General features: G+C 38.2%; 1 protein-coding gene across 20 annotated transcripts in view; it reads left to right on the top strand.

Annotated features, from left to right (window-relative positions):
* nrxn3a (neurexin 3a) overlaps positions 1 to 23,640 on the top strand; it is a 224,413-nt gene that overhangs the window by 47,261 nt on the left and 153,512 nt on the right. For all 20 annotated transcript variants that reach the window (XR_008909167.1, XR_008909166.1, XR_008909165.1 and 17 more), the window contains 4 exons: positions 3 to 164; positions 6,921 to 7,359; positions 9,055 to 9,438; positions 23,355 to 23,558. Coding sequence is in view for 16 of the 20 variants with exons in the window: in XM_056768558.1 (XP_056624536.1) it covers positions 3 to 164; positions 6,921 to 7,359; positions 9,055 to 9,438; positions 23,355 to 23,558 (1,189 nt within the window). In the remaining 4 variants the exon portion in view is untranslated. The remainder of the gene's footprint in view (positions 1 to 2; positions 165 to 6,920; positions 7,360 to 9,054; positions 9,439 to 23,354; positions 23,559 to 23,640) is intronic.

Here is a 23,640-nt window from a genome sequence, read left to right as displayed (position 1 = left end):
AGGTAACCATATCTGTGGACGGCATCTTAACCACAACAGGCTACACCCAGGAGGACTACACCATGCTCGGCTCGGACGATTTTTTCTACGTCGGAGGAAGTCCAAGTACAGCGGATTTGCCAGGGTCCCCTGTTAGCAACAACTTCATGGGTTGCCTGAAGGAGGTATGGTCCTGTGGTAGACTGACAACAACTCTTTCTGTCGCTAAATACATTCATCATCTTACCATGTTTTTGTCTGTGTTGAGAGAGTGAAAACAAGTTGGAGTAGACCATCCGAGAAGGATAATAGATTCAGTACAGCTTATCTTGCAAAAAGGACATGGCAGACATCATAACCCGTGATGTGTTTCTGAAATGAAATGCTCTGGAGTTATACGTTTTTGCCCCTACGTGAAACTGTTTCAGGCATATTTAATTTGACTTTTCAATTGTGGTGAATCATTTGATTAGGGTTCTAGAGAAGGCAATTTGATTGGATGAGATAGGACTTTGCATAATGATATGCATCGTGCTCAAAGGCGAACCAAAGATGCTACTGTGTGAGTCTGGAGGTGATTTGGGTTTCACACTAAAATCAGAAAAAACATTTAAATAAAATACAACATTAAAAAAAGGAAGCCATTAAATAAGAAGCAGCTCAAAAATACTACTATGATATATAAATACTTTACAATTTATAAGAATTTTTGTGCAATCATTTTTAGAAAATATATGTCATTCGGATTTATCCAGAGTGACATTTTGGGGCATCTGCCAAAAATAAAAATAAAATGTATACATAATATTTATTATATTGGTATTTAATTGTAATTATATTTTTTATGGGGGTCATTATGTTTTTTAATAATGTAAAATAAGCTATATGCATTTATTCAATTGGGAGATTAGTTTAGCTATTTTAAATGTTCCCTCTCACAGAAGTCAAATGTCATTCCCTTAGATCAGCTGTTTATTACCACACTTCTCATTCCTCAAGTCTGGATAACATTATCAGTAACTGGATTGATCTTTAATTTAGCAAGAAATAGGCAATTACTTTGTCGTGAGGTCCTTCATTAATTCATCCTGAACAAACAGCAGACAACACAACCTCCTTTTTCACAGCAAGCGCTACAACCGTCTGCTATCTTTTAATGACCCTCCGTCAAGCTATCGCTGCCATTTTAATCTCAGAGCATTTCCCCTATCACATGGCTAAAAACATCTGCATTATTGCGTAAGAAAATAAATATTTAATGTGTTAAATTTTGAAAAAAAAGTCCCACTCGTGTTACAGATAACAATTTATTATGAGATGTGATGTAGCGGATATGGTTACGTTTACATTTAGCAGACACTTTTATCCAAAGCGACTTACATTGCAACATCCTATTCATTTGTTTCTAGGTATGTGCAATCCACTGATGTCGAACCCACGACCTTGGTGTTTTTAACACCATGGTCATACCACTGAGCTACAGGAAAGCTATAAGGTTGCGTAATACTCACTGATGTGTTTGGCAAACATAATTGTAAGTTCTGCTTGAGACGATATCAGTCAAAACACACATTTCCTTCACATGTCACAAGCGGCCAAAAGAGAAAAAAAGTATTCTCATTCCTCATAATCTGACTTTAGGGATAAAAATAAACGATATACTCTCCTCGTCTATTAAAGCCTCACATTTGATTCACAAGTAGAAAATGGCAGTCATTATAGATCATGCATGGCTGCTCAAAGTCCGTAATATGGCATGAAAATGTGCCCATCTTTTCTGGATGGCTTGAGCGTGCCGGTTTCTTATCCACCCTAATGTGCTCTTAGCTGGCTGGAGTCTACCGACATGTCTATTTCTGATATTCTCTATATTAAAATAGCATATGATATATATATATATTTTTTTTTTAAGTAAGCAATATTTTACGATGCTCCATTTCCAACAATAATTCTCCTAAGGTTTACATTGATTACAAACCTATTAATTATTATTATAATTCCCCCCAACACATTTTCTCTTTTCTAGGGTATTGTAATTGGACACTTTCTATATAGTAAATTCCTGTTGGATCTGTAGTGAAGTGTAGTAATGTAGAGTGTTCCCCCTTGTGGCATAGGATCCTTACTGCACTCGCAGTCGAATGGAGAATGCAGAGAAACACATTTTATCATTGCATCATATGAAAACGATGCTCTATGAAAACTGTTATAGTAATGCTATCCTTTTATTATTTAATGTCTATGCAATCTTTCAAGTTTTGATTTTATAAGCACATAATAATACCCACCGAATCTGTTTCTTTCAATAATCCAGGCTATTGTTTGAATGTAGCTGAAAATCACAGACCTACACAGACCAGCCTTCAGTCCGTATCTCAAGTTAAGTGTGAAGGGGGGTAATCAGGGTATGACGGGGCGTTTGGTGGCACTAAGGGGTCTGCCAGCACTAATGACTTTGGACGCTGCTGAGCTGGACTCAAGCGATCTCTCTGTTCACGCAATCAGCTTCAAGGATGTGTGCATGGAGACTGTCATTTGGTACTGTGCTGGGCAGGCTGGATGTAACTGTCCGTGCTCTTTAGACACTTGTTCGTGTGCATCACTGCTCTACGGATGCAAGACAGGTCTGAGAGTTTCGATAAATAGGCTGACCTAGCTGTCTCTCTCTCACTTTCTGTCAATATTTCTGTCAATGTTTATTACTACATGAATATTCAGAGCAGGGACACTGGCCAGCCATTGAAAACACCTGGATTGTAATTGAAAGGCACATTCGCATTAAGCCATGTCTTGTAATTTTCTAGTGATGTTTTCTGTTAAAGTTCTAGTAAGTTTAGTTGAGGTTACTCTAGATGCGTTTCTCTACTGTGATTCCCACTGATCCTGACCTGTAATACTATGTCCAACCAGGCCATCGAGGACCTTTCTGCACCTCATTGCCCTAAGCCCTCATGCAAAACTTCCACAAAGGGCCACCTGGCACGCTTGACTTGTGAATAATCTATACCGATTTCCAAGTTTACTTCAGTCCGACCTGGGGGCTATTAATTCCTTGAAAGTGGTGGGTAGGCACCGTAGGCAGAGATTTATAGCAGAAGCAGACGGCTGTGGATGATGAATGCGGGTGCCACTGCAGGCCCACCACAGACAGAGAGGAGTCCGTAGGCATGGGGGGACCCTGACAATGTGCCACTACTCCAGTTCTCGAATTAACAGTGTGAACGGCATATAGTAAAAGATGTTTGGGAAGTTGTATTTAATAACATTACAATATATAGACTGTTCTTTATATTTCACATGGGCTGCGTTACAGGACCTAAAGAGCTGTTATGATATCAACTAACTAGATAGGCAGAATAAAAATACAAAGCACATATAAATATTGTAAAAGTTTCATTATATTTAAACTTTCCAATGCATTCCAGCATTTAAAGTTACGGCCATTCTGACAAGTCTGGATTCTTGAATTACATTTTTCATGAAACTTGTTGCATTCTGGGATGAATTATATATAATGCAAGGCTGTTTTCAAATTTGGCCAAACTTAGATGTTTAGAACCCCTGTGATAACCCAAATTAAATGTCTAGCTTAGCAGTCCCCATAGTCTTTAATAACATGTTGTCTATTCTAAAAAAAGGATTGAATTGAAATTTGTCAGATGCTGAGTTTGGATCTTACAGATAGCCTTCTTGGTTGTGCTTAGTTGTACAGAAGAAACGTAAAAATCGGTCCAAAAATAAAATATTGGTCATGTTTTTTCACCCCCGTGTCATTCCACCTGTATTTGAATATGTATATTTATATCCCTCTTTCCAATGCATAACTCAAAATATGATATTTTCAGAAATGTCATTGAAAGTACAATGGAAGTCAATGGGGCACCATAGTTAAGGCATCAACAATCTTCAGAATATCTTAAAAAAAAGTCATACAGGTTTGGAATGACACAAGTGTTAATAATTGATAAAATAAATCTTCATTTTAGGGTGAACTATACCTTTAAGACACTCCCTTTTTTAGTTTCTCTTTTTCTAGTTGATTTCAGAAACTGTCTGCAAGGCAAGATAACAACCTGATGAAATTCTAGTCCGTCCACTCGTTCAAACAAATTTCTTTTGAGACTGGAACCAGTCAATCCTTTCGTTCGCTTGCGACCGAACCCATAAAGCCGAGAACGCTCTATGTAGACAGATTCATGGTGTGAGTCCCCTCATGTCTATCTGTAGATTAAGACTCGGTTACACCTGCCTGCCTCTCCTGCACCGCATCTCATACCAGGTGTTGTACGATAAAGCCATGGCATTATATTCAAATGTCACATTTCTACAGGACTTCCATTGACGCAGTCGCATCTTGCCAGTCGTTTCTCCTAAGAGAACAAATCACAGTCTTCACCTGAAATGTTTATTTTGCAGGTGTGACATTCGTTGTTTTTTTGGTCTGGCTTGCATCACAAAACAAAAGTCAATTAATGCCATAAAGACTTTTTGAGGTTGAACAGTTTGGACACCTAGAGGGTGATTTCTGAAGCTTGGTTACAGAATCACCATTCGGGATATTTCACAGTGCCGGGCGTCTCATCAGCCGAATTAACCGGCTGACATTTCATGGGCCGTCTGAGCACATCAAAATGACAATGCCACAGAGCAGCCCTGTTTTCAGAGTATCAATTTGTGTCAGAGACAATCGCTGCCCCTGGTGTTGTGGACAATTTGCAAGATGAAACTTGATTTAGATGATGAGAAATGCACCAGACAGGCATTCGGAGGATAAATAGAGCTGATAATGTTACAAATAACAGCAATCACCGTCTAATCAATGTCTGCCAGTTTTCAGTCATGTTTAAGTCCTCAAGGTCAAATTTGTACCTTTGAGGGCGTGCTGGGATTTTCAGTGAAAAAATAAAATATCTCTGGTAGGAAAAAATCTGGCAAACCATTTCAGGATTTATTATTTTTGTAACTGTCCCTGTGCCTCTATTTAAAAATACCAAACAGCGTTTCGTGGTCTTACCTAAACGGCATCTGTCAAATCATTTCATTGGGTCTTTAAGTGCTTTCATTTCTTTAGGTAAAAATCTGTGACTAAATGAAAAGCGTAGGCTTCGAATGCACAAATCAGCAGAGCTCTTTCTGTTATGAGAAGTGTAGAATATTTTGGTAATGTTGCTTGATCTTGAACTTAACCAGCGATATTAAAATGATCGATGATGAAATATACAAGTTAAGGGTATAGTAAATAAAAACTTGTCATTTTACCTCCGTGTCATTTAAAGTCTAAGTGACTCTTTTAGGGAAGCACTGAATGAAACACTTGCCCAAAGGCCAAATATCATTTTGCCAATTTTTTCACTATTGCATAAACTGAATGCATGTGATTTTTCTACAATGTCTTACTTTTCAAGACACAACACTGGACATTTAACATTCCATACCAAAAAGGCACAATACGATGATTCAAAAAATGAGTAAAACTAACAAATTAGCTAAATACTGTCAAACCTGCTCGCTCCCCTCTAAAGTACACCAAAGTTAGCAACCGGTAAATGCGCTTTCGTTTGGAAATTTACTCTTGCTCTGCTTTCTCTGACACTTGCCAACATGTTTGGTGAATTTATAAAGCGTGTGCGTCTCTCTCTCTCTGCGCTACTTGATAAAATTGATTCGGCCATTTCACGTATTCGGTCGAAACGTGCTTTTATTGCTATTTTCGGTCTATTAATTCCAGATGCCGGTCACTAGACTTTCTTCTGTGTAAGATAAAAAATATATTTTGAAAAATGTTGCAGTGGTTTTGTCCTCACAATGGATGTCAATGAGTGCCCATGCTCTTTGGCCACCAGTGTTCATCAAGTATCTTTTGTGTTAGAAAAAAGTCACATGGGTGATAAAATAATGACAATGTTCATTTTGTGTGAACTATCCCGTTAAGAGCCTATACATACAAAACATAATTTGACATGGTGGTTCACGGTTATACCTTATTCTCAAAGCAGGCAAAGAAATCTTACCTTCAAGATCTCAGACTTGAACACAGCCAGGGTGTCAATCCACCTGACAGGACCATGATGGTTTACAGAAAGCAAGAAGAAATGCTATTTTCTGAAAGAGCAATAGAAGAGTGCAGCCAGTTTTAGTCTTCTTGAGAAAGGTAATGGTGCTTGTGTGAGATGTGAACCAACGTAGGCACCGTCTGAGAGATGGATACCCCTCCGGGAGGATGATATTTATGATCTATCTGATAAGCAACACGACAGATGAGAAAAGCCTGGAAATCTCGGTGGCTTTTCTGCAGGAACACAACACAATCCTTCCATTCCTCTCTGCCCTTTCGCCCCCCGAGAGGAGGTCTGATTTATGCCCACCGCTTTAAGGATTAGCTGTAAGGGATAGAAAGCGCGTTCTTTCTTGTGTATTCCTAAACAGAATCTAGATTTTTTACATCTTACATACGTCGATTTTTTTACATAAATAGATCTCTCTCAATTAGGTCAAGCAGACACACCTTGGAGAATGTCTGTGGTACATTCAAAGACCATTTAATCTTTATTTTGTAAAAAAAAATGTATCTTACATTGGGACTGGTATTAGGACCCTGCAGATGATTTTGGAAGCAGGCAGGGGGAAGGCCTTGCATCTCAGAGCTTTTGTGTTAGAGAGCGCTGTTCCATTACCATAGTTATCAAGAAAACCAGACCCGCATCCCCGTGCCAACGCAGCCAGAGTCAATTACCATTAAGAGACAGTCATTTTCAGGCAGTGGCTTGGCCTATTGGTATTATCACGGGTCATATTTGAATAAAGTCATCTTTCCTGTTCTCTCCATTTAGAATCCTGCCTAAAAGCCTCATTTGCATATTCACATTCATTATCTGTAAAGCCAGATAAACATATCTCATATATCATCATCCGTCGCTGATTCTGCCTTTACATTCACGCAGGTTCTTTACAAGAACAATGACATCAGGCTGGAATTATCCCACCTCGCACGAATCGTGGACCCCAAAATGAAGATCCAGGGAGATGTGGTGTTCAAGTGCGAGAACGTGGCCACCCTGGACCCCATTTCCTTCGAGACGCCCGAGGCCTACATCAGCCTACCCAAGTGGAACACTAAGCGCGTAGGCTCCATCTCCTTCGACTTCCGCACTACCGAACCAAACGGACTTATTCTTTTCACCCATGGGAAACAGCAGGAGAGGAAGGACGCTCGCAGCCAGAAGAACACAAAAGTGGACTTTTTTGCGGTGGAGCTTCTGGATGGAAGTTTGTACCTGCTGCTGGACATGGGCTCGGGGACCATCAAAGTAAAAGCCACGCAGAACAAAGTGAACGACGGGGCCTGGTACCATGTGGACATCCAGCGAGATGGAAGATCAGGTCAGTGTGCCAACACCTCAAAGCATATTATACCATTTTTCAACACAATGTCCTTTTCCTTTTTTGAATCCATTTTTTATACAAAGAGAGAAAAAAGGGTCACATAAATTATCGTCCTAATACTGTTGGTACAAGAAATACCGTGAGTGGACCTCAAATAAAAGGAGTTAAAAAGTATGCTTGTTTCATTTAAGACCCCACCCGTACATTGCATCATTTTTTACAAGTAAAAAAAGCACTTTCACTCGGTTTCATTATTAAAACAGTCAGAATCTATAATAGCTTGTGTGTTTTCCAGGAGCGTTAAGCTCTGCAGCCTAAAGATAACAGTTTTAAATAAAAAGCACAGTGGGTATTCATCATCTACAGACAGATTTAGTCCAGTGCAAGTTGACATTTCCATCCAAGTATAATGTGATGAAAGTCTTTAAGGTTTAATCGCCTTCTTCTTTTCGTTATTTTTCTTTCGCTTTCCTTCCTCTTTCCCTCCCTTTAATCGGCTGTAGTGTCGCTTAATCGATCGACGACCACTCCATATCACTTCATAGCACGAGACCCTTGGGAGGTCTTGTAGGATATCAATAATGCAGGATTTTAGACGGAGCTATGTGGGTGACTGGCCCAGTGTCAGTTCTGAAGAGATTAGACATACAATACATTGTTTACACCAGTGTGTCCGTCTGAAGATTGGCACATACATGATGAGGTCATAAATAGAAAATATATACCCCGAAAAATCACACCCCTTTCCTGTCTTTTCCTGCCCTCTTTTACATACTCTGTTTTTTTTGTCTATACATTTGGGGACACATGGCACAGTGCCTCAACCCTACAAATGAATTCATTGCCAAATTGCAACACATCCAGAATTCGGATGCTTGAACTCTCACACACTCTGTACAATTTACATGCATCTCAAATCAAAGTTAAAATCCTTCCATTGCTGATGACCTTCCATTGACTTCTGATTGCTGATGATTTTTTATTCTTTTGTGTTTTTATGGTCATTATTAAATGTTTTTAATTATGGTTGCGTATATTTTAACAGTTGAGTAACCCTAAACAGTTTTATTTATACATGTATTATTTTATTAATATTAATTAGCTTAAACCAACTTGTGCCTTGCCTTTTTTGTGTTTTTATGGTCATTTAGTTTTATATTAGTTTTTTTATTTATGGTTGCATACATGTAAACAGTTGAGTAACCCTCAACAGTTTTATTTATATATGAATTATTTTATTATTATTAATATTAATAAGCTTAAGCCAACTTGTGCCTTGACTGCAAACAACTGAACAGTTTTTTTATTTATTTTGTAGCATTTATTATTAGCAGTTGCGTAACCTTCAACATTATTTATTGTTATTATCATCATCATTATTATAGTCATTGTCATTATTATTATTAATATTAATAAGCTTAAGCCAACTTGTGGCTTGACTGCAAACAACTGAACTGTTTATTTATTATTATTATTTATTATTATTAACAGTTGAGTTACCTTCAGTATTATTTATTGTTATCATCATCATCATCATTATTATTGTTACTGTCATTATTATTATTATTATTATTTATATTATTATTATTATAAAGCATAAGCCACCAGTGCCTTAACTGAACAGGTATTAAACCTGTTATGCTTTTTTCAAGGATAAATCAAATTTTTCTCACTTGTGCAACTTATCTACAGGCACCATATCCGTCAACAGCCGTCGCTCCCCGTTCACTGCCAGTGGTGAGAACGAGATCTTAGACCTGGAGGGGGAGATGTACCTCGGCGGTCTCCCCGACAGTCGAGCCGGGCTGATTCTCCCCACCGAGCTGTGGACCGCCATGTTGAACTACGGCTATGTGGGCTGCATCCGGGACCTGTTCATTGATGGACGCAGTAAAGACATCAGGCAGATCGCCGAGGCCCAGAACGGAGCGGGAATCAAGCCTTCCTGCAACAAGATGCCAGGAAAGCAGTGCGACAGCTATCCGTGCAAAAACAAAGGCATGTGCAAGGAGGGATGGAACCGCTTCATCTGTGACTGTACGGGCACTGGCTACTGGTCACGTACCTGCGAGAGGGGTGAGTGCATTGTGTTTGCCTTCACCAGTCCCTGTAATCTAACAAAGCTTGATTTCAATAACACATTTCTTTTGTCTCGGCATAGGAAGGCGCATTTATTTTTAATTTCAACATTGAATAAAAAGTATTTTCAGAATCACCGTCACGCCTGTATGTTTAGCTTCTCACCTGTAAAATCCCATCTGCTGGTGTTTGTAAACAGCGGATTAGCTCTCGCATAATCAGTTGAACTGTAAGCTCATTAATATCTCTGCACGTTGCCGTATGGAGACGTACTTAGGGGTTTGGGAGTATTGGCTTTAATGATGTCATAGGTTGGAAAACGTGCAATCACAAGTTCAATGTTAAATTATTTTGTGCTGATTGTTATAAGAATTGGTCATGGATTTTTAGCTTGCAGTTGTGGCCGCATATGGTCGGGTACACAGGGCTTCGGGTAAAGTTGGTAAACGAGGACAAGTGTCGCTTGTTTCTGTGAGGTTTGTTTAATTTTACACAAAAAAAAATGTTTTCGAAGATACTCGAAGTGTATTGAAATGTTTCAATGTATCTGATGTATATCTCTGTTTGGTCTTTATGACAATGCAAAAACGTACTTTCCTCATAGACCGCAATGTAACACTCCATTGACAGAGAGGCGGACATTAAATCAACCTTCCTGCACGTTCATTCACCATGAATGTCAGTCATGATGATCAACAAGGGCATCAAACTGTGTGTGTCACCTCGTATTATACAGAGCGTGAGAAGAGAGATGCGCCACTGACATACGGACCAGAGTTTTGTCATTCTGCTACACAAAACATTCAGCTTTTCAGTCGCTCAAATGCAATCACACACACACACACTCGTCTAACTAAGAGATATTGATTATTTGCGTGTGGGTTTGCATTTGTATGCACTATCATGAAGGAGGTGTGTGTCGTTCATTATGTGATGGATAGCGAAGAAAATTGCATGCACCTGGTCTGCTCGTTTTCACGGTTCGCGTCAGAACTAATATCCAAATGTTAATATGACCCGACAACCTATGCTCTTAAGAGAGGACATTGTAATTATTATGAATGCGGTGCTATAAATGCAAAGCTGCGTTTAGTTTAAGGCTTTTACAATGGGTGATTTAGAAAATAACTGGTTTCTGGTCATTTGTGTGTGCAGGCTCCACACATTGTGGTAAAACAATGGTAAAAGTAAACAGACTGTAGGCAGTCAATGACACTAAGGCTAATGTGTACCAGAGTTTATACCGATGGTCAAATAGACCACATCTACATCCCCGCAGTTCAGTTCTGTTTTTTTGCATTGTAACTCTAAACCCACACTATGCCAAGAGTGCACATCCAGCTCTGCCCGATGTTTGTCCAAATATATTATCTGCTCCATAGAAGCCTGTAGCTGGTGCTCCAACCGGCTGCTGTCACACACCACAATCCATTCCTGTCAGCACACACACCTCCGATTTTCTCTGATGCACACTCAGCATTTCAATACAACACCTTGTTTTTCATATTGTGGAAATGGCAGTTTTAGAAGTTGCCACACAGTATGTGATACTTAGGTCAATAGCTGCAGTTACAGATGTTGTTTTGGCCATTGGGAGAATGGAAATAGCACCTGATTTAGCTGATCATTTGTCATGTGGACAGTATTCAAGATGTTGTTTGATTCAATTTGAGTCACAGTAAAGGATTTTGTGAATTTAACCTTAGTTTGGTCAGTTCTATTAATCGTGTCTGTTTTATCATACAGAAGTGAACATACTGAAACATCCTAAGAATGTTAAAGGGGTCATATGGCGCGAATATGTTTTTTTCTGTTTCTTAGGAGTGTTATAAGTTGCCCATGCATGTTTTCGATTCGTAACATTGCAAAAATGTAAGTGTCGGAATAAAAGATGCATTCTATCTAAAAGCGAATGCTCACCCAAACCTGTCTTAAACGCCAAGTGTAACCACACCCCCTAAATCTACGTCAGTTTGTGGTTTGATTTGATTAAGACCGTCCAAATGTAAGGGGGCGTACCTGTCAGTACAAGTGCTTTGGATACCTGATGTTCCAAATATGGTGAGATCCGTTACATTTCCTGGACACGCTTGCAGTATTCAACCAATCACTACACACTGGTTAACTGGCCAATCATAGCACACCTCGCTTTTCAGAGGGTTTTGTAAAAAATAAGCGCGTTTCAGAGAGACTGGGCAAAAAGGAGATACAAACATGCACGGTATGTGGAAAACACAGTGTTTTATAATAACGTACACACATTGTATTATATCGAAAAAAAAACGTAAAATATTTCCTTTAGCCGTGTCATATGACCCCTTTAATATGTTCTAATGTCCATTTTGTGTTTTTGATTGGAATAAATTATATTATAAAGAACACTTCTCTTACAAAGATTGCTGGAATATCTCATATATATTACGGCTATGATTTGTCAAGGTCATCAAGCTGTATGTCCTAAATAGAGAATGGATAGAGATAGATTAAAGGCGTTCTCAAAGAAATCACAAGTTTTAATGCAACACTATGTCTTCTACAAAAATGTTAAAAAAGGTGTAAGAATAAAAGAGAGAAAAAGAAAGGTCATTCACTCTCACCCATCTTTCATTCATAATGCCTTTATTAGGGGATTACAGCAACAAATTTTAAGGACACATTAAACAACATTTGTTTGCTATTTGTATTAAAAAATAAATGGTGGACTATGTAAACCTACCTAGTTTTAGTTCATCCCCTTTCTCAGGTTTATCAATTTTTCACAACCTGCAAAGCTTCAAGTAGCTCACTGCAAAATAAAGTAATACTGTGTACACAGGTAAAATCTGTTTTCCTATGGTAATTGAACTCATTTTACCGCATCGTCTGATATGCCTTGCCAATTTAGTGCTGAGATTTCATTTCGCAGATTAATCCTGTCAGTCATTAATGTAGAAAATGAGTTTGTTTGGTTAATAAATGCATAACCTCATTTCCGTGCGAACGGCCCCGATCATTACAAAAGTTCCTCAGCGGGTCATGCCTCAGTAATGCTAAATTAAATAACCAGATCGGACGATAGCGCTATGAGCTGATACGTTTATAATTGGCTCAGATATTTTGCTCAAATGCATGGCTTGCCATGCGGATTGCTAATATCACTTGTACATGTCCACACTCGGTGCGTTCATATGTTTGCAGGCCGGGCATACTGGGCACTTTGGTTCTTTTATAAGCACCGCTGGGTGTAGCATTTGAGTTGATTGCTATTGATTCAGGCGGGGTAAAGGTCATCTATGTTGGGCTGGCTGGAGGCCTCAGTGAGCTCCAAAGACAGGACTCTGAATTACCAGAGAGTTCCCTGAACACTACAGCTATGCTTCCCTTAACGACACTCACAAATAACTATTTACACACATCTTCCTGTCTCCAAGGGTTGGGTTTTTTCCATCTTTTTCAATACTACATTTCTTTCAAACTTTACCGCAGTGAAGCCCATGTGACACAGATGCCTTTGGGATTAGTGTAAAACTTGACAACACAGACTAAGTGGTCCCTCAGTAGGGCGCTACAGTTTTCTTTTACGTTCCAGTTTTACTTTCCTATTTTAGCGCCAAAGGCTTTTAGCATACATTGATTTGATACTGTAGCGTCTCTGATTAAGCCACAAAGAGCATATAGAGTTGACATCCGTGAGGGTTTATCTTGCAATTACTCTTTCAAGCCTAATCTAGGTAATTATGTCAGTGATTTTACTATTTCCTCAGGTTGTCTTTTCTTTTGATTGCTTCCTTTTCTCAATTTTTACATGATGAGGAAGACGAACTTTGTAAAAGGCCTAAACTCACAAACATGTAGAGCTTAAATTTTAAAAAAGCTCTAGTATTTTGCAAGCTTATACACACACAAACCAAAAGCACGTACAGTGGCCCAAAAGTCGTTTGCATAACGCACTTTCATCTCCTTTTTTGGTACATAAATCTGTCTGTTTACTTAATACATCAAGCAATGATTTGTACTCACAAAAATCTGAATTATTTTGTTATTTTTTATTTAAAAAATTCCACCAGGAGTACAAAAACAAACAGTGTATATATTTACAAAAATTCTTAATTTAGTCAGTGTGAATCATGGCTTTATGTTTTAAAGGTCTAATGTGTAATTTTTGGAGCATTTATTGACAGAAATGCAATTTCATATACATAACAATGTCTTCAGAGGTGTATAAAGACCTTAAGAAGCGTTATGTTTCTATTACCTTAGAATGAGCTATTTCTATCTGCAAACACCGCGGATCCCCTTGCATGGAATTCGGCCTGTTGTTTCTATAGTAGCCCTAAACGGACAAACTGTTCTACAGAGTGCGTTTTGTAAATACGTTATCTCCTTCAACGAAGAAGCAAAAACGTGACGACATCTTAGTCCTGTCTCAGCCGCCTGGTGCTTCGACAGGGAAGAGTGGAGTGAGCCATTTGTTGGATTTCTCAACCTCACCACTAGATGCCACTAAATTACATTGGATCTAGCCCTAAAAGTATTTGAAGAGAGAAAGGAGTTAGCAAATTCTGTGTTTAAACAACATAGATATAGAAGGTCTCTGCAGATAACATAATATCAAAACCATATTTACTTTCTTAATCATTTCAACCTTAATAATCTCAATCATTCACCTAAATGTCTCATAATTTATAACATACAGAATAGCGCAGTAACTGTAAATATGACGGCATGTCGAATCTCGAATGTATACAGTGTAGTAGTATATAATAATATAAAAAATTAAATATTAAATACATATTTAAAATATTAAAATGTTTAACTGACAAAGGAGGACATATACATCTTGCATGCAGGAAATTTTTGAGAGAATTGTTACGCACACACAAATCGTCCCCAGACATACAGTCGACACTCAAACATGCCCGTCTAGTTAAGCTAGAAATGCTGTTTTTGTGAGGATGCGGATCAACACAGTAGGTCAGATGTTAAGAGTAAACACGACAGTATAAGATTTCATAGTAGTCTCGAAACCCTGTTAAATGCCCCTCCCCTCGCTCTTTCCCCAGCAATCTTCCTGATTTCGCAGCTTCAAGAAATCAGCTCATATTCTGCAGATTGTCCCTCCCTATCATTCACATCTCTCTCTGAAAAGTCTCTAATCAAGCTGAATAGCCAATCAGTGATCCGCTAACAACAGCATTCATATGGCCCCGGTACACAAGCACATCCAGTCAGAGGTGAAAGAGAATCGTTTGTCTTCATTTTGCGTAGCTCTTCATTTGGTGACGGGGTAAAAATGATTCCTTTCTTTGTGCGATGCATCAGCGTGTTGACATATCAAACTCCATCAAAAGAATATTTCAACATGAGAGTTCAAAACATGCCATTCCATCCGGAGAGGGTAGAGGTAGTCTCACCTGCCGCCTGAGGAAAAGGGAAGATAGCATTGCTTTGCCGACAGTTGTGGATATTGGATATTTCAGGCTGTCAAGTTTTTCTCTTTCCAGTTTTCTCACTATTCTTGAACCTTTCATGTATTTACAATACATTTTTGATACTTTAAATTGTAGATGTGTTCATCCACAGGAAGCATACTACTGCTGTACAGCTTTCCTGTAGCTCAGTGGTATGAGCATTGCGTTAACAACTCAAGGTTGTGGGTTCGATCCCAGAGGATTGCATACGCCTAAGAACAAATGTATAGGATATTGCAATGTTAGTCGCTTTGGATTAAAGCGTCTGCCAAATGCATCAATATAAATATACTGACTGGCTTTCTTGTCCTCAAGTTATGTTTTAATACTGAGAGGGAAAATTGCCTCGGCCAGGCCTGTGAGTCACTACAGTTTTACCTCTTGGGTCTAGGAAGTCATTCTGGTCAGAATATTGAAGAACTCTAAGACATTACAATATATTATTTATGTAAATATTATTGATTGATGAACATTTGCAAACTGACATGACGTAAATCTGGCGCAAATGTTAATTTTTTATATTTTTTGCACATTTATTTGATTCATTTATTTGTCTTAAAATATACATTTACGATGACTTAAATCAAATCGTTTTCACATTCAAAAGGATTCTGATTAATTATTCATCAGAGAAAAATTTTTAACATGCTAAAAATATCTTCCAAACATATTTCGTATGTGGTTGGAGCCACAACTTTTTACTTATAATGTTTTAGGCAAAAAAATCAGGACAGAACAACAGTAAATCCTTGTTTTATATGCCATCTTTTAAAATGTGGCATGTAACATGAATTCTTGTAGCTTCTACGCTTCTCTTATAGACCGATAATAGTGTTGTGTTGACTGTACAGGAAATATTTCAGGATCTTTGTCTGTGATTTAGCACAAAACATGAACAGGAAAGAAAATAATGAGTTTTTCGTTATGGCAAAAACATGATTTTGTTTCAGTTTTCAAAGAAAAAGAGAAGCCAAAAGCAAAAGCTAAAGTTGTTTTTTCCTCCCCTGTTTGTCTCTGTGCTCTTATCTGTCATGCAGACATGAATAATTATTGAAATAAGCAGACTGAAGAATATTGGTATGTTGAGTTAGCACAGACAGGCAACAGTGATATGATGATATGAAGCTTTTCTTGGTTATTTCAGTTCATCTGCCACAGAAATATGTGTGAGGATAATATTCAGATATACAGCAGTTGAGAAAATTAAGAGACCATTCAAAAGTTTAATTTAAGAAGCAATTGTGGTCATTCCAGTCCAGTTTCTGTTTAAATGTGAAAGAATACAGCATGACATATGAAACCTGTGATAAAAAAGGTTATCACATAAACATAAATTTTCCCTAAATACATGTACAAATACTGTTGTTTTGCTTAAAAGTGAATATGAACTTGTTTTCTTTGCAGCATTTGAGGTCTGAAAAATGAATAGCATTACTTGACCTGTCTCTCCCATTTTCATTTTCTGCAAATTTATTTTAAATTTGTGAGAAATATTTTTTAGGTGGTCACAGAATAAAACAAAAATTATAACTTTAGTGAAACACCTATAAATAGTAAATTTTGAAAAACTTAAAACTATTTGAAATGGTCTCTTAATTTTCTTTCAGCGGCTGTTTTAGATTTAAGATTTAAGATTTTATCTCTTGTTTTTATTATTAAATTGAGTTATTATTATAATTAAAATATAATTACGATTTTCATTTGTCATACTGTATTTTATTCTTATTTCAAGGTTTACAAGTATAGAAATTGGCTTTTAAAATACAAATTTTACACATGTGTAGTTATATCAGAAATCAGTGATGCTGGTACTGGATATTAAAAAATATTTACCGGATCCATCGATGTGTATTCATGTGTAAAGTTTGCAAGATTCATTTTTAAGCAATTCTGAATTTTGAGACACCATCAGTAGTCAAATATAATGAAACAACATTTACCACACCTGAATATTTCAATTTTCTGTCGGGTTATTTAAGACTTTTACAATATACTTTGGTTTGCGCTTCACATGTTGGTCACATGTAGCAGAACAAGACTTTATGCTAATGCTCAAAAGTCTGGTTCATCGAGACTGCAGACTCTCAAGTCACTGAATAGTAAACAGCATTTCGAAGGTGCTTTATTAAATCACAAATTTAGGCTGGCATTATGTAAAGTAGTCATGATTGAGCACTCCAGAGTATTTCGTTTTACATCAATACTTTTTCTTTATTATTTCCATGCATGGAGGTGCAGGAGGCCAGGTCTCTCCTCCCCGTCACTGCTGGCTAGAGGAGCAAGAGGGGAAGCCCCATGATAATCCAGCAAACATCCTTTTACAAGACCATCACAGGCATGCTGAATTTTTCAGATTCCAGGTTTTGGCAACCTCAAAAACCTTAATGAATTATTGTTGGTCGAGGGCTTTCGTGAGTTGAAACCAGGCCAGTTATAGTAGTTTGTGCTAGGCACTATCATTCGCTGCTTTTCCCCTAAGAATTAAAAATAAGACATTAAAGAGGAAAGCAAAAGTGCAATAGAGGACACAATGTGCCCAAGACAATTTCAGGCTAATATACACTCTAAATAAAAAAGGTGCTATATTATGCTAAAAGTGGTTCCTTGCTCGAAATCATAGGGGAACCACTTTTATTGCTATATAGCACCATATCTGGATGCATCAGTGGTTCTTCAGAGGTTCTTTGGGTTAACCAAGGTGCTATATTGCACCGTTTCCGTATGAAGAACCTGTTAAGCCCCTGTATGGATCTTCAGCGGTCCTATGTAACACCTCATTCATCCCAAAGAACCGCCGAAGAACCCCTGTAGCACCAAAATATGGTTCTATAAAAGTGGTTCCACTATATGATTACGGGCCCTGAACCATTTTCATGCTATAGCGCAATTTAAAGTGTAGGTGAATGTTTTATTAAAGGTTTGCCATCAGCTTTTATTGTAAATCAAAACTTTTCTCATTTGTTTCAATTTCCCTCGAGAACTTATTTAATGCTCTTGTGTTATAAACAACTATTTGATTTACTGTATAGTTGTAATTTTACTATGGTTAAAAATACAGAAGCTCGTAAGTTGTAATTTTACTATGGTTAAAAATACAGAAGCTTGCTGGCTATTTGTTGCCAGTAAGTGACTGTTGATTTTACGGGATTATTTTACAGTGTGTCGTATACGGGGAAAGCATCAGATCCAATATTGTAATTTGATCTTTTTCAGAATTTATGAGAAATGAGTTTTGCACAGTTCTTCATTGTTGGAAACATTGGAACAGGTTAGGGCTTTTCCCAAAAAACAAAAGCGAAAATCTTCATTTGTCTATATTTGATTCCTATTAAGTAGAAGCAAAGTAATGTAAAGTAATCTTGTGATTCTTCCTTTGTAGGCGTTTTTTGCCCGTAGGAACGTCCTGCCAATAAGGAACCAAAAAAAAACAACGAAGAAAAGAGAAATGGAAGAGAAGGAAGGAAGTAGCCAGATGAGTTTAGGAATGGCCTTGTGGGTTTGCTTTAAGCGTCGCTGCTCCACGGGTGAAAACTGTTTATTTTCCGTGGCAGGAGACTTATTGAACTGTTTCTAATCCGTCGCTGAAGCTAAATGAGCGCAGAGGAGAGCGGTCCGCAAGCAGCTTCCACAATCGCAGCTGAAACAGAACGGAGTAAATCCTTTTGTTGCGGTGTAGGGAGGAGCAGAGGATGTGCCTACTCCTCTCGTTTTAAGGGTCGCTTTAAATTATTCAAATTGTTGCTGCAGTATAGATACAATTCACTGTGTATTTATGGCAACTGCGGGTGTCAGAAACCCCCCTCAGGGTTTCACTATAAACCGATCTGGCCCCGCACCAGTCGTGTTCTGGAAAATGGGAACTGATTTGCACTTTGAAATAGTTTTTGAGGGTGCATCACATCCTGAACATTATCTAACCCTCTGTACTACTAAACATGGATGGCAAAGGTTCTTTCCAATTGTTAATTGTTTACGGTGTCAGGATCATTTAAGTTTAACTTAGAGCGTTTAATGTTGGTTGACATTAATTGTCCAAATATCACTGCAGCGTTTTGACTGACATTTATATGATGTGGCATCTGCCTCCATCTAGTGGCACTTGAAGGATTTTTTTCTCCGCTTGGAAGATAGAGGACATTTTAAGGACAGATGCTTTTGTCTGGATATGTCCATACTATTCATAAGAGAAATGTTGAGGGTAAGGATCAGATTTAGTTGTTCAAATTATTATGATGAAAATGTCAGTGAGATACAATTTTCGGGTTTTAAGCAATGTGTATTATAATTATTTATGTCACAATCTATTGTTAATAAGTTATTTTAGGTTGGATAATAGCGGTCAGCACACAGCTCTTCAGTTTTAATTTGTCCATTTAGATGCCTGAGAGATGTGATAGGTGAGGAGCGTCACTTCCCACAGTCCCATTCAACCACAAGGACAGATACATATCGAAATGTAGAATAAAATTGACATTGTAGTTTTAGTACTGTGTTGTTGGCAGTAAACTAGAAATGTCTTTCTTATAATTTACAGAATATTACAGTGTATACAATTGATCTTTTTCTACTTTATGTAAACTACAGGTTGGTTATAGTAAAGCAATAAGCCCAAGAAGCAGTGGGTTACAGTGATTTATAACAGATAAGGGCGTGTGGCAGGACGCAAAATATTCATATTAAAGGGACAGTTTACCCAAATAAATAAAATCTGTCAGTTCTTTGACTACCATTGTGATTTTTCCTACTATGGTAGTCAATGGTGGCCAAGAACTGTTTGGTATTACAAGCATTCTTCCAAATATCTTCCTCTGTTCATCAGAACAAAATGAATTACACAGATTTGGAACAACTTGAGGGTGAGCAAATGACAGAATAGTTCCTTTAAGGGAAAAATACAGTGTCGAGCTGATCCTTAGGAAATATGATACTACATCATACAAAGAACATTATGTATTAATATAACATTGATATCCATGTCGAAGATTGAAACCATTATTGGTTGTCATCAGACATGGATGCTCATTATCTCATCGGCCTGCTTTTAATAGGCAGGGTCGTGTTTGATAGGATGAAATATTAAAACTGAGATGTATTAGTATAAGGCTGCAGGGTGTCATCAGGAATGACCTGAAATCTAAATCGTCCAGATGGCAGACAAACAAAAAATCCCTCTCTTTACGTCTTAATTTGCAGCAGGGTGCACCACAGGAGATTATAGAGGCAAAGAGACTGAATCAAACAGCAAAAGACAGAGGCAGCGCCTCTTCTGTTTTGAAATATTGCCCATCAGATGCTCTCGCGCGGAAGAGGTCCAATTGCTGCCAGCATTAATGCTCTTGTCATCCTCAGTTTGGGCTCCTGGTTTGCTGGTGAACAGCAGGAAGACTGATAGTTTAATGAACATTGATTGGCTTTCGATGTCTGATGCTTCTCTCATTATGTCACTGAGACAAAAATCCGGGTACAGGTCATCCCGGTCCCCCTGCGCTGTGTAGATGATGATGATAGATCATATCGCAGACACACCTTAATTAAGCCGCCTGTGCTTAGTCAATATTGGAAACAAAATCAATACATTTGTATTCCAGAGCCCTAGCCGTCCGGGTTAATCGAAACATTATGACACAGACGTGTGCCTATGCCTCAAGCAAGGGACTTTATGAGAATATGAATATAATAATGTATGTGCTTACATATGCATGCGGGGTCCATAAAAATAAGAACATTTAAAAGCTATAAGTATTATTTACTAGAATGATTTAATTAAATGTGGTACCCCTTGAAGTATTTCTTATCTTATTTATGGTTTAAGATTTTACTCGATAGTGAACAAAGGTGCATCTGACATGCATCCGCTGCTTGGTGAGTGTTAATATATAAGACTGCGTGCAAAAATATTTTGATTGACACATGAAAGATTTTTAAGATTGTGGGTCAAATCTGGTATAAATCTTATATTTATGTTATAATTATTTACCTTATATTAAATCTTATATTGATGAATATGTCATATTCAAATTTTTAGTTTCTCATACAGAATGGTCCTGCTCCTGCAGGATGACAAATAAATTGACAAAAGCACATACAGTATAGTCCACAAATTGTTATGAGGCCTTAAAACTGCGTGCATAATAATAAAATAATTCGAATAATGCATTTTTCAATAACATGTCACACTAAAGTGCACGGGCATTTCAATTACCCATTTACGTCCTCTTGAACATGCACAAATACTCAAATTTATAAATGCAAGACCTTAATGCTTACTAATAGCAGAAAATAACATATAGTGCAGATTCTCAAAACAACTGATTAAACATTCAATTCAGTCATCAATTAGTAAGATGGAATGTCAGTTAAAGCCCTTTATTTATTGAATTAGCCTCTCCCATGTGTAATGCTTTTTTGCAGCTCATTTGACTTTCATGAACTGTTTCATTTGGGCGTGTGATTGATTGAGTTCTGTGTTCATTATTTACGTGGGAAAACAAATGCAGGCCTTAATTAATGTACTGAAATGTCGGATGGCATATTTATACAGCTTTGTGTACCGCATGCATTATCTTATGGGGGGAAACAGGGCGAAGCGCGGCCGACGGGTGCCCTTGCGTGTTCCGAAGCGCTTTTACGGAAGATTAAATGGCTGTGTATCTGATCTCACAGACTCGCTCAAAATGGCCGACCGCTTGCTGTTGTGTAACATCGGCCCCTCGTTGAGAAGCAGCACCACCCTCTGAAGATCTCATTCCCTTCAGTGAACTGTCACTTCTGCCATGTCCTCTGTGCCATGTTTCTGTCCGCCCGCATCAACACGCCGCTCAATAACATTGATGCAAAATCATTTTGATATGCTTTCACTCAGAGTTAATCGTCAGATATTGTCTACACTAGAGGTTAGTCCCACTTATCTTTCTCTCTGTCTTTAATAATGGCAAGTGTGACCTCAATTTCTCTTTCTCGCTCTCCACTCGCTGTGCCGTGTGAAATAAAAATTGGCGCGGCCCCAGGCAGGCGAGATTGAAAAGCAGCTAATCGCACATAATAACATATTGATCTCTGCATGTGTAATTGTAGAGTTTGTCAGCGGTTCATATGCATCGATTAGGCATTCCCAGTAAAGGAATAACTTAGATGCATTACCTTTCCCTTTCTAGCTGTGTACCCAGCTGAAAATAAAACAATACAACCCTGCCCAAAACACAGTAGAATATTGAATGGATTTAATGGTTATAGTGGGAATTGTAGTGGTTTTAATAAGACTATAATGGTGTGTACTGGAGTAATGCCCAAAACACACTACACATTTTTGGTGGTATTAATGGAAAATGCGAAAGGATCAAAACTATTTCTGTTGGGTTTGAATAGTTTTTTTTCAGCAGGTATTTTTGAAACATTTCTTTGTGACAAAATGGTTGTAATGTGAGAACCTAGATGACATATGCGGTTGATGAACGCACCTGAAATTCTGGCCAGGAACGTGTCTGGGAAAATTGGGATGTGTGGCCGCCTAGGCTGATATTCTTACTGGCCTGGTTTGATATTGCGTACAAAGTAGAGGTGAAGAAAAACTTAACACAATAAAACCTTACCCTAGACACTCCGTGTCGCTTCGAATTCTGTCTTTATTGTCTTTCGTTTTCATTCAACACACCCGCACCTGCTAAAACCCATGGAGTCAAAGCCACATTTAATGGCTGGCTGGCTTTTCTGATACTTTCCAATAAAGTGAGTGACAGTTACAGGCTCAGGATGGAGAGAGAGGGCATCGCTGCGTCTGTCAGTCCCGTAGCAGTGTGCCTGGCTGGGCGGATGTGTGGCAGCTTGCTGAAGTGTGCAACTTTTCCCATGACAGGACAAAACTGTTCATTTACCTGTTGAGCAAGTGCACTGAAACCTGTGGGAGGCTGAAACATGGCACGTTAACTCAGTTTGCGGTTAAATTTCACCAAAAGAAAGACATATGCACACTTTTTAAATAGAGTTTTATTGAGCTTTTTAAAAAGTGGGATAGTTAAATAAAAATAAAATTACTGTCATCTTTTACTCAGCCTCTTGTCATTTCAAAATTGAATGACTCTCTTTCTTCTGCAGAACACAAAAGAAGATATTTAAACAAAATGTTGGTAACCGAACGACTGCAGTACACATTGATCTGCATTGGTTTTGTGTCCACCATACAATAGAAGTGACAGGGTAATGCTGTTGTGCGTTACCAACATTCTTCAAAATATCTTCAAAATATTGGTTTTGAAAGGACAAGAGGGTGAGTAAAGGATGACAAAATGTATGTTCTTGGATGAGCTATCCCTTTAAGCTCAACGTGAAATGGGCTTGCTCGTGATTCGTATGCACAACACACAAAAAGGTGTTTTGTCTTTTTTCGTCTTGTTTTCTTTCTCGACAGAATGTCAAAGCTTGCTTTTCTCACTCCTCTAAAGATAGCTCTTGTATTTTTGTACACAGAGGCATCCATCCTGAGCTATGACGGTAGCATGTACATGAAGGTGGTGATGCCCTCCGTGATGCACACTGAAGCAGAAGACGTGTCCCTGCGCTTCATGTCTCAGCGGGCGTACGGCCTGCTCATGGCCACCACCTCCCGCGACTCCGCCGACACTCTTCGGCTGGAGCTGGACGGAAGTCGCGTCAAACTCACGGTCAACTTAGGTATTGTATATAACCCCCTCCTCCTTCAGGATGCAGTGCCTTTCTTTTTTTCTTTCTCTATGTTCATTATTCCAGCCTCTCT

The sequence above is a fragment of the Triplophysa dalaica genome, chromosome 15 (genome assembly GCF_015846415.1).
Source record: "Triplophysa dalaica isolate WHDGS20190420 chromosome 15, ASM1584641v1, whole genome shotgun sequence".
NCBI lineage: Eukaryota > Metazoa > Chordata > Actinopteri > Cypriniformes > Nemacheilidae > Triplophysa > Triplophysa dalaica.
Note: the sequence above shows the minus strand (reverse complement) of the source record. Positions and strands in the feature narration are given on the sequence as shown.